The following is a 15,634-nucleotide window of genomic DNA, read 5'->3' as shown; positions in this document are numbered from 1 at the left end:
CAGTCGAGTGTTTGAATCTGGGTATGCGTAAACAGAGTGGATCCGAAGCCGATCGTACTGAGCGAGATGGAGTGTAGAGATGAAGGCAGCCGCAGAGATAGGACGGGGCAGTTTTGTGAATGCATCTATAACATAGAGTGCTGATCTTGTACTTTATTCGGTGTGAGACAGGGAGCCAGTGGAGATGTTGCAAAAGAGGAGTGATGTGCTCAGATCTTTTCTTTCTGAGGACGAGTCGGGCAGCAGAGTTTTGTATGCGCTGAAGGGACTGAATGGATGAAGCAGGCAAACGTGCAGACAATAGAGAGTTACAGTAGTCAAGGCGAGAGAGAATGAGAGAAACGACAAGTCTAGATGTTGCGTCAGTGGACAGATATTTCCGGACGAGTAAATAAAAATAGCACAGTTCCCTGACAGAACATCATCTGACATTTGCAGAAAGTAAATTTTATTCTATTCATCTATTATCATATGATGATGGCAGGTTCGTCGGATACAAGTTTCATTGAGAAGAAAGAAGGTCCTTGGCAACAAGCCCACCAGAGGAGGGCTGGAGACGCAGGCGAACATCTCAGTTTTTTTTAGTTGTTTTTTTTCTCTTCTTCTTTCTTTCTTTCTTGTTCTTGTTTTTGCTCTTCTTCTATCCAGCCAGCTTCTTCTTCTCCTTTTTCCACTTTCAGTCTTCTTCTTCTTACTCTCTCCAGCCAGCACTCCAGTCAATAAGATGCTTCTACCCAGACTGTTAGGTTTTTCACATTATGATTATTGCGAAGAAGAAGAAGCAGAAGACGAAGACCTTCTCAATGATCCGAGTAACTTGCCATCATCATCATGTCAATAAAATATAATAATAAATCAATATATACTTCCTAGAATTGTCTCGTGATGTCCTGCTGGGGATGTTTACGTTATTTTGAGAAAATAAACAAGAAAAAGGTATTAATGGTGTCAGTTCAGTGTATGTTTGCATATCTCCAGATGTTGCAGTATGAATATGTCTGAACAAAGGACTGTTATTGCTTTGAAAAGGTCAGCTAGGTAAACAAAACTGACCACCAGCAACAGCCATCGAAAACGACAAGGGAACCAGTTTTCATGTCTGCGCGTTCTCGTAAAGAGCTGATTGAAAGGAGATTATTACTACTTCAGTGTGTGTGTGTGTGTGTGTGTGTGTGTGAGTTATTCAAGATGCGGCAACAACACGCTTAAAATGATACCCCCTCCTTGTCCGGAGGGCTGTGTTGCTATAATTATGGATAATGAAATGGCAAATGTCCCCCTCATTTCAAATGTCAGTGTATGATATATGTGTTATGATGTATGTGAGATATATGGTGTACGATGTATGTATACGTATGTGAGAAGGGAGGAGTTGGGATAGGGAAGGTCATAGCCTGGTGTGTTGACGGGTGGCGGAAGGAACATGTGATGGTATAGTGACTTCAGTGGTGCTGAGGGAAGGACTGAGTCAGTATTAAATTCAATAATCATTGCCGTTTCTTTAAAGCTGAGGAAAAAGTTTGTGAACACGCCCAAAAAGCAATGTTCTCATTACTTCAGAATGCTTAGTTAATATGTATCAGTCAATGGTTATACAAATTTTATCACATGGGTCGGCTCAGCATGGCAGACGCTTTCCTTTCCGTGAGCTCAGTTAGTTACGAGACAGTTTGATCAGTGCCATGTTTTATTCTCTCTCTCTCTCTCTCTCTCTCTCTCTCTCTCACCCAGTCAGGTTAATGGTTTCTCATTATCGCTGCAATGATGATCCATGAGGTCTGTTATGAAATGAGGCAGAAAGTAAGATTCGCATTGCGCGCGCGCGCGTGTGTGTGTGTGTGTATGTGTGTGCGCGCGCGCGTGTGTATGTGTGTGTGTGGTGGGGGGTGATAATGGGAAGAGATGCAGATGGGTGGGTGGAGAGAGCTGAGAGCAAGAGAGAGAGTGAGAGACAGATAGACAGACAGACAAACAGACAGAGGGGATGACGGATATCTCCGTCACCGTGTGTGTGTGTGTGTGTGTGTGTGTGTGTGTGTGTGTGTGATCTATTTTTAAGTCGTTGATTATCAGATTTATTCAGTTCTATGGATGATAGGAAGCTGTCCTAAAGGCCTAACAAAACAGTCTGATTTTGAGGATGGATTAGATAGACAGGGACAGGAGGGCGTAGGCAATAGGATGTTGCCCTCAAAATTGAACAGTCTGCATGCTGAATCTGATGATGAATTCCTTGAGCATTAACTCAGAAAACCAGAAAGAGACTGAAGGAGGGTGGGCTGGAGATGGACAGATAATTATAAGTGAGTTGATCGTTGGATAATGGCATTAACGGGGACGAAGCTGAATCTTGCTTGTGATAAGCAAAGGGCGGTAATTTGCAATGAAACTTTTTAATTTTATGTTGTCGTTTCTAATGACTTAACAACAAACATTGGTAACTCTGGTATATCTATAATTATATATGCAAAAGCATTGAAATGAAAACAGATGGAATAATGAAACACGGCAAAATTTGTTAGTTGACATTATGATGTTAACAGTTTGATTGAAAAGTACTGCCCAGCAGGGAAAAACAATTGACCGAATTTAGCAGTCAGTTACTTGGGCGATCTCTGCGGGGATCACAGGCAGTAATTCTACTCCTCCGTTCCTTGGAGGAAACTGGACAAGTTGTCTGTCTTCCTTTTGTATTGTTTGTGTTAAGCATGTAGGTTAGATTACGTCAGGTGCGTGGTTAGTGTAGGAGGTGTGGGGAGGGGGTAGGATAGGGGAAAGGGCAGGAAAGGGATAACGGGTGGGCTGGGATAGGGGGAAGGGCAGGAGGGGCGTTGGGGGACTGAGGGTAGGAAGGTGGTTCATGGTGGGGGGGCTTAGGTGGGGGGCTACTGCCTTCGCTCATCACAAGCAAATCCATCTCTCTCTCTCTCTGTCTGGGTGTAAAAACATACCAGTGCTCATCTATTATCCTCGAAAATAAAGAATTAACACACAAACACGCGCGCGTGCGCCCGCACACACACACACAACTGAGTTCCATGTGTATGTAACAAAGTCTGACTGAAAAAAACAACAGAAAACAGGCTGACAGACAGAAGAAGGAAGAGTTGAAAGGGTGAAGGAACTTGAAGGGGTGTGCATAGGTATATTTGCCTTGTACAGTGTATGCGAAACGCAAAGCGCGACTCTTGCTCAGTTTTCACGAATTTCAGTTTCTCCAGGAGGCGTCATTGCTTTACCGGACAAATCCATATATTCTGCAGCACATCTGCTAGGCAGATGCCTGACCAGCAGCTCCTCCTCCTCCTTCTTCTTCTCCGTTCGTGGGCTGCAACTCCCACGTTCACTCGAGTGGGCTTTTATGTGTATGACCGTTTTTACCCCCGCCATGTAGGCAGCCATACTCCGTTTTCGGGGGTGTGCATGCTGGGTATGTTCTTGTTTCCATAGGCCACCGGAAGCTGACATGGATTACAGGATCTTTAACGTGCGTATTTCATCTTCTGCTTGCATATACACACGAAGAGGGTTCAGGCACTAGCAGGTCTGCACATATGTTGACCTGGAAGATCTGAAAAATCTCCACCCTTTACCCACCAGACGCCGTCACCGTGATTCGAACCCGGGACCCTCAGATTGACAGTCCAACGCTTTTAACCACTCGGCTATTGTGCCCATCTCCTGACCAGCAGCATAACCCCTGTAACGTGCTAGTCACACCTTGAGTGCATGCATAATATATATGTGTACCTGTCAGATTTCTTCTGCAGAATTTTGCCAGGGGTCAATACTTGCCACGGGATCTTTTTCAGTGCGTCAGTGCTGCCTGTGGACCTCAGTTTATCAACTCACCCTAATGACTAGATGCTCAGTTTGATTTTCCAGTCAAACGTGTGAGGGAGGGCGAAACCGGGATTTAAACCCAGACACTCACAAACATTGTATTGACAGATAAGCGTCTTAAACCATTTTGTTACCTTCCTCAGCCCTGAGTTCCATGACACAGGGCAGTTCAACATGGCGGAAACTTTCTGCATGACGACAGACCGCGAGTTCCGTCCAGTTAGTATACAGCACAGTGAGACAGCTGACTAGCTCACTGAAACTGTCATTCTGAGATGATCAGTGGCATCTGGTTTGGTCTTTCTTCTTCTTCATCATCTTCTTCTTGTGATAGAGCTAGTGGTGGGGGGCTTTAATTTTCATAAGAGAGATTTAAAGAATTAAAACATCCTTCCTCGCAAGTGCCAAGTTGTAACAAGGTACACTTGGGTGGTAAAGGACTGTGACTTACTGTTTGGTTTTAAAGATTTACTAATGATTTACAAATGATTTACTGTATTAAAGGATTGAAAAGTTCCACGCACAGGCCAAGAACACGTAGAGGCCAGTCACAAAAGGGTTTTCTATTGTTTTATTTACAATATTTATGAGAAGATAAAAGAAAAGAAGCCAAGAAAACAGTGCATTGATAAGATACAACAAACAAATGTAATTAAGAACAACATGTCAGCACAAGCGAATAGTGAAGCACATGTATACATATTACATGGGAGGACTACCACTCGGTTTGGGATAAGCAACAACATAAGTAAGATAATGCATATGTGTGAAAACCAAACACTGACATCAAATGACATTTATGATACATTTGAAGCTGATTTAGTTAAAGTACATTGACAGTATAGCTTTAGGTAAAACTCATACTGTGTCAAAGTTACTCAAATGAATCAGTTATTATGTAGCACTATACTGGAGTAAGCCATACAGGAGAGAGCACGATAACTAAATTATAATTAACAAACTGTGATACAAATCAGATGGTTTTAACCAATAGCTGATATTAATCCAACACTATCTTGTAATCACAACATAATATTGCACACATCTTAAAGTACTGAGAATCAGTGAAACACTGTAGCAGCATAACTGATATCAGCATGTGAAATAATACATGAATAATAAACAAGATAAAAGAATCAGTGGCGTTGATATTATTCTGGCAAACTGAGAGACTAGATAGACAGCGCTCAACACAAGGATTAGAAGGACCATCATGGCTTAACCATTAAGTGGTGAATGAACCTACACAAGTAATCCTTTGCATCAAAGCCAAATAACAACATAGCAAAGCTTGTGCTCAACATTTAAATCTCCTCCCCCAAAGGGCGATAAGTAACCTAACCTTCATCAGTGACAGCAAATGAGAAAGAACGCGTCATTTACCAGAACATTCTGGACTAAACTATCAGTGTCCAGAGACGTCACTGACTGTGACGCTGAAAATAATTAAATGGAATACTGCTATGAGCACATGACGACATGGTGATTTTCTAGATCAATCATAGCTGAGCTGTGACTACATGTCAAAGCAATAACTGAACCAAGTAAAGCAAACTAAGGCAATATCAACATACTCATATGAACACAAGCAATGTGTGACAATTTACAGATCATCAACACATTCTTTTTTTTTTTTTAATTCATTTTGATTTTATTTCTCTATCTTTGGCCTTTAGACTTTCTGATAGTTGAGGTGTTCCTCAATTTTCCTATAGTTATGTAAAATTTGCTTTAACACAAAAAAAGGTTAGAAATGGAGATTATTTGTATGGATTGACATATTTCATCAATGTGTGTTTACGTACATGTCAGTGGTGTGTGTGTGTGTGTGTGTGTGTGTGTTGGGGGTGGTTGACTGTGGAAGAAAAAAGGGTTCCTTCCTTTTTTTGTTTTACTGTTCATTAATTTTCAGCAGACCAGGAAATTAATGAGGAAGGGAGATAATTCAGGCCAGTGGTTTACGTCCCATCAGCATGCAACCAGGCCATCTGACCCTCATTTTCCGTTCCTCTCCTTTCTCATCCTGGTAGATCGCCTCCAGTCTGCACACAGACAACATGACATGGTGTAGACAGTCTGTAGACAGAGAACATGACAGGGTGTAGACAAATAACATGACAGGGTGTAGACAGAAAACATGTCAAGGTGTAGACAGAAAACATGTCGGTGTGTAGATAGTCTGTAGACAGAGAACATGACAGGGTGAACACAGAGAACATGACTAGGTGTAGGCAGTTTTTAGACAGATAAAATGACAGGGTATGTATAGACAGAGTACATGACTAGATGCAGACAGTCCGTAGACTGTCAGGGTGTAGACAGTCTGTACACAGAGAACATGACAATATGTGACAGTCTGTACACAGAGAACATGACATGGCGTAGACAGTCTGTACACAGAGAACATGACAGGGTGTAGACAGTCTGTACACAGAGAACATGACAGGGTGTCAGTAGACAATCTGTAGACAGAGAACATGACAGGGTGTTGACAGTCTGTAGACAGAGAACATGACAGGGTGTAGACAGTCTGTAGACAGAGAACATGACAGGGTGTAGACAATCTGTAGACAGAGAACATGACAGGGTGTAGACAGTCTGTAGACAGAACATGACAGGGTGTCAGTAGACAATATGTAGACAGAGGACATGACAAGATACAGACAGACTGTAGATGGAGAACATGACAGGGTGTCAGTAGACAATCTGTAGACAGAGAACATGACAGGGTGTAGACAATCTGTAGACAGAGAACATGACAGGGTGTAGACAGTCTGTAGACAGAACATGACAGGGTGTCAGTAGACAATATGTAGACGGAGGACATGACAAGATACAGACAGACTGTAGATGGAGAACATGACAGGGTGTAGACAGTCTGTAGACAGAGAACATGACAGGACGTAGACAAACAGCATGTACAAAGACAACATGACAGGGTGTAGACGAATCTGTAGACAGAGAACATGACAGGGTGCAGGCAGTCTGTAGACGGAGACAACTGAGAGAAAACGTGGGAGGGGAACCGCCACACTTTCTCGCAATCCTGCGTCTCTCGAAGTGAGAGAAATCGTGTGATTGTGAGAAATTGTGGGCTTCCATTCAACCTCTCCCCAAATCAGTGTTGTTTGGAACTTTGTCCTGCCAGGTGATGCTCAGGATGCATCGGAGGCAGCGCATGTCGATGGCACTGACCTTGTTTCTGTTGGGCGTGCAGGGTGCAGTACTCACTGCCGCACAGCACGGTGACACGGGCCCTGTAGACTTGGACCTTGGTATGCTCTGTAAGCTTCCTGTTTATCAAAACTCTCCTTGCAAGTCGAGACATGGTGGCAGCTGCTTTGACGATACACTTATTCAGCTAGGTGTTAAGAGTGAGGTACACAAAGTTATGGGTAACATCCATGGTCAGAGATCCCCATGTCGGGTTGAGAGCCCATGCCATGTCCCATGACCTGTGTTTTCTTCAGACCGATGATCAGTCCGAAGTCTCGGCAAGCCTCTCTGAAGCAGTTCATGAGCTGCTGAAGGACTTCAGATGAATAGGCAGTAACTGTTGTGTAGTCTGCAAAGAGGAGGCTCCGTGGGCACTTCAGCTGAACGTTGGACTTAGCTCTTAGTCTGAAAAGGTTGAATAGCTTTCTGTCAATCCTTGTCCGGAGATAGAGCCTTTTGTAGCAAATCCGAAGGTGTGTTTGGCAAAACAACAAAGGAGGCCCCAAATAGGTTGGGTGCAAAGATGCAGCCCTGTTTCACTTCACTTTGGTTGCCGATGGTGTCTGGTGTTAAAGCGGTGAAGACCACAGTGCCCTTCATATCTTCATGGAAAGATTTTAATAATGCTAAGAAGTCTGGATGGTCATCCGATTTCAAGACGGATCTTGAAGGGGCAGTTCCTGCTGACCACATCAAAGGCCTTCATGATATCTATGAAGGCTATGAACAGTGGCTGCCTTTCTTCCCTACAATTTTTCTTGCACCTGTCTGAGGGAGAAGACCCTGTTGATGGTGGACCTGTTGGTTCCGAAACCACACTGCGATTCCATATTCAGTCTGCAAGTACTCAGAGCATCTTCAGTGTTTCTCGAGCAAAAAGGTTACTGACGATACTGAGGAGGGAGATGCAACGGTAGTTGTTCAAGTCGAACCTGTCACAACTGTTTGTCGTTTTTTTTGTTGTTTCTGTTGTTGTTTTTACATTGTGACGATGTTGACGATCTTCGTGTCTTGTGACATTTCTCCTTCTCTCTAGCAGGGGCAGAGATTCATGCAACTCGGCGACGAGAGTCCTTTTGTAGCACTTCAAGACCTCAGCTAGGGTGTCATCTTTCCCAGCTGCTTTGCTTTGCTAATGTAGGCTAAACTTTAGCCGTCGGTTTTCACATTTCATGCAAAGTTTCTCTGATTTCTGCGATTACATTTAGTTCCAAATTTTCATTAATGCTCATTTGCCCGTTGTAAAATTGAGACAGTAAGCTTGGAGACAGATGATATTCATTCGTTAAGAATGAAAAAAATCAAAACAACAGACAAAATGCGTTAGTGCAAGAGCCAGCATTTCCAACACACACACACACACACACACACAGAAAGCAAACCATTCAGCACTTACCTCTGTTTGAGGTCTGCTAAAGCACAGCTGGTAGGGTTGTGAGAAATGTAGTTTTGATACGCTGACAATGAGGGCATGTACCCAACCAGTTCTTCCACACTCCAACATTTCTCTATTGTCAGACTCTCATAGTCATATCTGTAATAAACCAACGCATAAATAGATGCATAACTATTTATTAGTGGAACAATACATTTTAATGACCACACCAAGCAACCACACAGGGCCATACCAAGGCTGAAAATGTAAATAATGATCCTGTAGAATCTGAAGAGAAAAAACTAAAACCAGAGAAAGAAAAAAAAAAGGCCCTAGCATATAGCCTACCCTTGACGTTGACAAGTCTGTCAATTTTTCAGCAGATGACTTTTTTTTTAAATGACATGAACATAAGCATAAAACATAAGAAGAAAAAATGTCATTTGCATAACAATGCCACAATGAAAATGGGCGCCAGCATGTGTAACTCGGTTCTGAGTTTGATTCCCATGATTCCATGATTCCACTTTCCAGCATTAAAACTCATATTCTCGCTCATCGGCATGATGTAATAACCATCTCTCTCTCTCTCTCTCTTACTGTCCTGGGATACCTATCCTCATCTGGGGTGCACAGGCCAAACTAACAATGAAAGTTTCAACACAGGAAAGAGAGCTCATTCACACAACGAACCTCTGCCATCCAGCAAAAGGAAGAGAAATATTCTGGTAATACTCCAACTCGTGTCTCTTCTCCTTTGTCCAGTATGGACCCAGCAGATTATTGCGGAACTGGAAATTTAAAAAAAGAAAAAAAAAAGAAAGAAAAAAGGTGAAAACTTGCTTTACACGTGACTCAGGAATGAAATACCGAAACTAAATGCAAACAGTGAAAGAATAACTTCATCACAGTTATGACATTTATTTTTTTTCAAACCATCCTTTGAGCAGTTTTGGTACCAGAATAGCTTGGCAAATGCGTAAGTGAATCTCGGAAGCGAAACAGACAGCGCTGCAACCACTGGGTGTCTCACCACCTTTCCATGCAAGGAGAAATGGCCGGAAAGAGACCTGGAAGCACTGGTGGAAATCCGTATGCTTCAGGAAATTGAATGGAGGCTGCTCAAAATGTGTATTGCAACGAAACCTGGATATATCATTCAGATCTGGACACAGTGCAGCAGTCTGCATTCTGGTTATTCCAAAATGAATTAGAGCCCCGTGTGATGAATTAAAGCCATCCCGAAAGCACTGCTAAAACATGACGACATTTGTTTTCACCAGTCCAGGACATATAACACTCTTGATCCCCCTAGCAATGCTCACTTTTTCACTGCCTGCCTCTTTCATTTATCTCCTGACAGAGACTGTTGCAGCATTTTCTTGGTCCTGTTAAATGCCTGTCTTGATGACAAAGTAAGTTTACGATTGACATCCAAAGTACAATAATCAGCCATACATCCTTAGCCATTTATACAGATCTGTGCATGAGAAAAATCATGACAAAACCTACAGCAGGTTCAGCAGATTTATTGGAAAAGGACTGAAATATGCATGCAAAATAAACAAAATATACTGCATATACAAATGCACACATATACAAATGCACACAATCGTGAATGCTTGAACCAAAGGCATTTCAAATTCTCTCATCGTTTGTACTCATATGTATTTGAGGACCAAACTTCCGGTTCATGAGCGTTTAAGATGTCAAGATTTTGTGTGTGTGGATTTTGTATCTATACTTTTGTTTCTTTAGCCGAAAACAGTTTGAAGAATGTATGTAATCATTGTGGTGCAGACTGTACTGTTGTCTGAGAATTTGTGCTGGTGTTTTTATTGATTTATATGTTGTTGTTGTCTTTGTTGTTTGTTGTTGTTTTTCATTTTCTAACGAAGCTGACTGTTTCTTCACCATAATGTCAAAGGCATGTCACACCTGCACAGTTCACAAAAAGCCGTCTACAGGAATCGCATCTCAGTCTTTCTTCGATTATGAGCTGATGTCAAAGAGATGAATGTTCACTCCTTGAACAGCAAACTAAGCAAGGAAAAAGCAGGAAATTGAAAAGGTAAGAAAAAGAACAACAGGTTGTGACGATATTGCCTATCGTGGTGTCACAAAACTTTTGATAAATCTTTTGACCTCTCACGTCCAGACACTGTCAAACAAAGTATATTCAAGAAGCCTTTGTTAATATTGCAAATACAGTCGGTGCTGAACAAGTGATTTGCTAAACTTCATCAAGAATATTTTGATTAACATCGGTTATGTCTGTGTTTGGTTTTCACAAACATTCCATGAAGAAAATTATTTTGCTAAAACATCACGCAAAGTGAAAGTCTAACAGAGATATGTACATTCAGTCATGGAGAAAAACGCTTGAAGACAGCACCAAACATTCGTTCTATAGGAGCATCAAACTTAACTTTTGTCAAGAGCAATACATCTCACAACTTCCAGATACGTACACATAATCTTTAATAAAGTTTTGTTGCATGCATTAATCATAAACTGCAGATCAAAATAGGAAAAAAAAAAAAGGCGAAAACAGAGAGAACATGATTTCCAAGGAGTGTAATATGGGGACTGTTGGGGATGAATTTCGTTTTGTTTTACTACATTAACACCACGTAATATCAATCGCATTTGTCAATGGTCGGTTTATACAATTTATTTCGTGCTTGAAGAAAAACACAATTTAAGTAGATTAAGTAGATTCTTAAGACTTGAAAAAGGGTGTGTAACTTACAGGTACATCTGGAACATACTTATCACTGTGTTGAAGTTTGATTTCCTTTGTTGCAATTTTTATTTTATTTTATTAATGTGTGTGTGTGTATGTGTGTGCGCATACACATGCGCGCAGATGTGCGTGTCTGTGTGTGTGTGTGACGGTGTGTGTGTGTGTGTGACGGTGTGTGTGTGTGTGTGTGTGTGTGTGTGTGTGTGTGTGTGTGTGTGTGTGTGTGTTGTTTTGCTTGTTTCAGCACTTGTTTCAACATTGTTGGACTGAAGTTGTGATTCAATGAGTATGCTCAAAAGGTACAAACCTTGTGTCATAACCATTTTCACACACAGCCCTTCCAACGCTAATGGTATGAATCTGTGAAACTGAAATACTCATCGCTGTAAACATAAATTATAGGAGGTACATGCCTGCAGATCAACACAGTAGTCAGCTGTGATGACAAACATCTTACCCACACAATGATGTCCTGGGCCATGGGTTCATCCAGGCAGGCTAATCCATAGGAGTAAGCAATCAGGGCCCCACCAGGCCTGAGCACTCGCTCCACCTCAGGGTAAAACCGCTCGAGGTCTATCCAGTGCAGGGCTGTGGCCACAGTCACCACATCAACGCTCCCACTGTCCAGAAACGACAAGTCCTCTGCCGGACCCACCCGGAATGATAGGTTGGGGACATGGGTTGGTGCTCTGGAGATCTGTTCATCGCTCACATCCAACCCTATGACCTTTTGGAAATGGTCAGTCAGAGGCATCGTGCCTTGACCTGACCCACAGCCAACGTCGATGGCCAAAGAGAATTGAGCTGAAGCGTTTTCCTTGCAGAAGTTAATGATAGCATCGTACACGTCTGATCCATACGTCGGTCGGTACTTGATGTAAGCATCCGCAATAGCTGGGGACTTGAACAGCTCAGATAGTTTGTCAGTCATGACTGGTGTTTACAGGCTTCCGGCTACAGCTGGAAAATGGCCAAGCTTTTGAAAACACTGGTTATGAAGCTGAACAGCTTCTCATTTTTACAGGTGTGAACAACACAGAGAAAGTTGTCATCCAACATAATCATTCTGCTGCACTTGGTTACTTTGATTGGACTCTTTCCTGTTTTGCATACGATGAGTGGAGGGGGAGGGAGAGGGGGGGGAGATCAGCGTCACAGATGTAAAGCACGAGAATGTGTGACCGAAGGAAAAAAGAGCTATTTGTATTTGTATTTCTTTTTATCACAACAGATTTCTCTGTGTGAAATTCGGGCTGCTCTCCCCAGGGAGAGCGCGTCGCTACACTACAGCGCCACCCATTTTTTTGTATTTTTTCCTGCGTGCAATTTTATTTGTTTTTCCTATCGAAGTGGATTTTCCTACAGAATTTTGCCAGGAACAACCCTTTTGTTGCCGTGGGTTCTTTTACGTGCGCTAAGTGCATGCTGCACACGGGACCTCGGTTTATCGTCTCATCCGAATGACTAGCGTCCAGACCACCACTCAAGGCCTAGTGGAGGGGGAGAAAATATCGGTGGCTGAGCCGTGATTCGAACCAGCGCGCTCAGATTCTCTTGCTTCCTAGGCGGACGCGTTACCTCTAGGCCATCACTCCACAGGTGGTGTCAGTTAGTTGACTCTGGTGAGGGGAGGCAGATGGCGCCTGAGGGGAGAGAGATGAAGTGGTAGCCAGACTGACGCTTTATAATGAAGCCTATTCAGTTCTTTCCCTTACTATACCCTTCATGTCTACTCTGCATGACGAAATATGTAAATTACCCCCACCCCCACGTCATGTCCCATAGGGAATTTCAATTGAAATCAGTCACGCCAAGTCCGCGAATAAACATTTGCAAGCAACATTCTAACTCGAGCTATGAAATGCGTGACCATGAGACAGGTTTATTCAACTGGAGATAACTCGTAAACCCGTTCACCCGTCCGTCTGTCTGTCTCTCTCTTTCTCCTTTTTCTCTACTCCTCTCTCCCTTTTCTCTCTCTCCCTTGCCAGAAGGATAGTAGGTATATTGTCCATGGCAATAAAACATTTTCGGTGCTAGTATCAGTCTGTGTGTGTGTGTGTGTGTGTGTGTGTGTGTGTGTGTGTGTGTGTTGTGTGTCTGTCTGTCTGTCTCTCTCTGTCACACACACACACACACACACACGCACGCACGCACGCATGCACTGTCTTTTTCTAGCTTTCTCACATACACACACGCGCGCGCGGGCAGAGGAAGTCTTTTTCTCTCTTTATCTCTCCCTATTCTTCCTCTTGCTTTCTCACACGTATTTCTACTTCCTATGCATACATTTATGCACTTCCACAAAGGCAGATCGTTCTCCATTGATTTTAAACGCAGATGGGGTATTTTTTAGTTTATCCATACATCAAGTGAGACATTGCGCTTTTCCATCTGTTTGGAAATTGATCATCCTTTTAAGTCTTTTGTTGTGTTTGTATCTCAAAAGGTGATAGTGGAGTGATGGCCTAGAGGTAACCCGTCCGCCTAGGAAGCGAGAGAGAATCTGAGCGCGGTGGTTCGAATCACGGCTCAGCCGCCGATATTTTCTCCCCCTCCACAAGACCTTGAGTGGTGGTCTGGACGCTAGTCATTCGGATGAGACGATAAACCGAGGTCCCGTGTGCAGCATGCACTTAGTGCACGTAAAAGAACCCACGGCAACAAAAGGGTTGTTCCTGGCAAAATTCTGTAGAAAAATCCACTTCGATAGGAAAAACAAATAAAACTGCACGCAGGAAAAAATACAAAAAATGGGTGGCGCTGTAGTGTAGCGACGCGCTCTCCCTGGGGAGAGCAGCCCGAATTTCACACAGAGAAATCTGTTGTGATAAAAAGAAATACAAATACAAATACAAATATGGCACACATGGTTGACCAAGACTAACCGACGCTTATTCGACGAAATTCCAGCGGACTCACCTTGTTATCCTCGTCACCAGTGTTGCGTCTGTGTGTGATAATGAAATATGCGAATGAATGTGTGAATGCTTTCACTCAGTCACCACAATAATAGATACTCGATTGGACACAAAGTTGAATTTGAAAGTTCAGCTTGTCGCCACGTTGCAGAGCCTCTGTTATTCTCGTACAAAACATCTTTTTACCAAAACCAAATATCGAAAGACAAAGGGAGAGCAATGCTTATAAATATTATTATCATAGACATGACATCTTTGGGTATTGAATCAGCAATCGTTGTTGTTTCTTCAAAACTAAGAAATAAATACATGTTGTTCGTGAACAAGAAGCAATATTCTCATAACCTCAGACTGCATGTTTGTATGATCAGTCAATGGTAACACAAATTTCATTAGATGAATTGGTTTAACGCGTCGGGCACAGTGGAGTGGTAAAACTTCCGCCCAGGACGTGGAAGAAACTGAGCCAATGGGATAGAGTCCCACTCTCGCCAGTATCTTCTCTTCTCCCCCTCCTCTAGACCTTGAACAGAAGTCTGGATGCTAGTCATTCGGATGGGACGCTAAACCGACGTCCCGTGCGTACGTGACTAGTGACGCACTTAATTAAAGCTGATAAAAGAGACGACGGCAAAAAGGGTTGTCCCTGGCGAAATTTGGCACACCAGTTCTGAGTTTATCTCTCAGACTATTATCAAATTCATTACAGACCAAGTATTGTTCTAATGTCAAGTGCATATGCTTTAGTAACCTGACAATTAAGCATACAATTTTTTTTTTTTACTGTAGCTTGATGAAGCCTTATGTACACGAAAGTGGGTCTTCACAAGTGACTGAGAACGTTGATGTTTTTGACTTTTTGCATTCATTATCAGTTGTTTCGCTTGTCAGTTTAATGACTTTTCTTTTACGAAGTCCTTTAAGTAATTTTCTGTTATTGTATTTAGATTTTTTTTTTTCAAATTTCACCCCCATTTCACCCTCATTTGCCCGGTTTCCCCCAACTCTCCATTCATTCACATCTCCCACTCCTTCTAACCGATAATACTCAAATGTTTTCATAAATATTTTAACAAAATGTCTTTCAATCACCGATATGTGTGACGGGACATTAAATAAAATTCCCCCGGTCAAAGGGGGAAAAAAAAAGAGAAAGAAAGGAGAAGAAAAACTGGATACATTTTGTCATGTGGGAGTATATGAATATTCATTGTTCAATAATTCAGGCCTGTGGTTTGCGTCCCATCAGCATGAAAATGGGCCACGTGACTTTGATTTTCCTTTCCGCTCCTTTCTCGTCCTGGTAGATCGCCTTCAGTCTGTGCACAGAGAACATGACATGCTGTAGACAGTCTGTAGACAGAGAACATGACAGGGTGTAGACAGTCTGTAGACAGAGAACATGATAGGGTGTAGACAGTCTGTAGACAGAGAACATGACAGGGTGTAGACAGTCTGTAGACAGAGAACATGATAGGGTGTAGACAGTCTGTAGACAGAGAACATGACAGGGCGTAGACAGTTTGTAGA

At 42.5% G+C, this 15,634-nt stretch overlaps 2 protein-coding genes across 3 annotated transcripts in view; both read right to left on the bottom strand.

Annotated features, from left to right (window-relative positions):
• Nucleotides 1–4,405: 4,405 nt before the first annotated feature.
• Nucleotides 4,406–14,263, bottom strand: LOC143274708 (putative methyltransferase DDB_G0268948). 2 transcript variants are annotated; one of them, XM_076578609.1, is made up of 5 exons: nucleotides 14,106–14,263; nucleotides 11,638–12,283; nucleotides 9,128–9,225; nucleotides 8,456–8,593; nucleotides 4,406–5,885 (listed from the first exon to the last, which is right to left on the bottom strand). In XM_076578609.1, exons 2-5 carry the CDS (start codon nucleotides 12,112–12,114, stop codon nucleotides 5,789–5,791), a joined length of 810 nt encoding a protein of 269 aa, XP_076434724.1. In that variant the 5' UTR covers nucleotides 12,115–12,283; nucleotides 14,106–14,263; the 3' UTR covers nucleotides 4,406–5,788. The 2 variants fall into 2 exon arrangements, with proteins under 2 accessions (XP_076434724.1, XP_076434725.1); XM_076578610.1 differs by having other exon boundaries at nucleotides 11,638–12,143.
• A 1,063-nt stretch (nucleotides 14,264–15,326) lies between these two features.
• The window catches only part of LOC143274652 (putative methyltransferase DDB_G0268948), a 5,136-nt gene continuing 4,828 nt past the window's right edge, over nucleotides 15,327–15,634 (bottom strand). The window contains exon 4 of the mRNA XM_076578524.1: nucleotides 15,327–15,423. Coding sequence (XP_076434639.1) covers nucleotides 15,327–15,423 — 97 coding nt within the window. The remainder of the gene's footprint in view (nucleotides 15,424–15,634) is intronic.

Source organism: Babylonia areolata, chromosome 29, assembly GCF_041734735.1.
Source record: "Babylonia areolata isolate BAREFJ2019XMU chromosome 29, ASM4173473v1, whole genome shotgun sequence".
NCBI classification, from domain to species: Eukaryota; Metazoa; Mollusca; class Gastropoda; order Neogastropoda; family Buccinidae; genus Babylonia; species Babylonia areolata.
The sequence above is the reverse complement of the archived record's forward strand: the minus strand, read 5'-3'. Positions and strand labels throughout refer to the sequence as shown.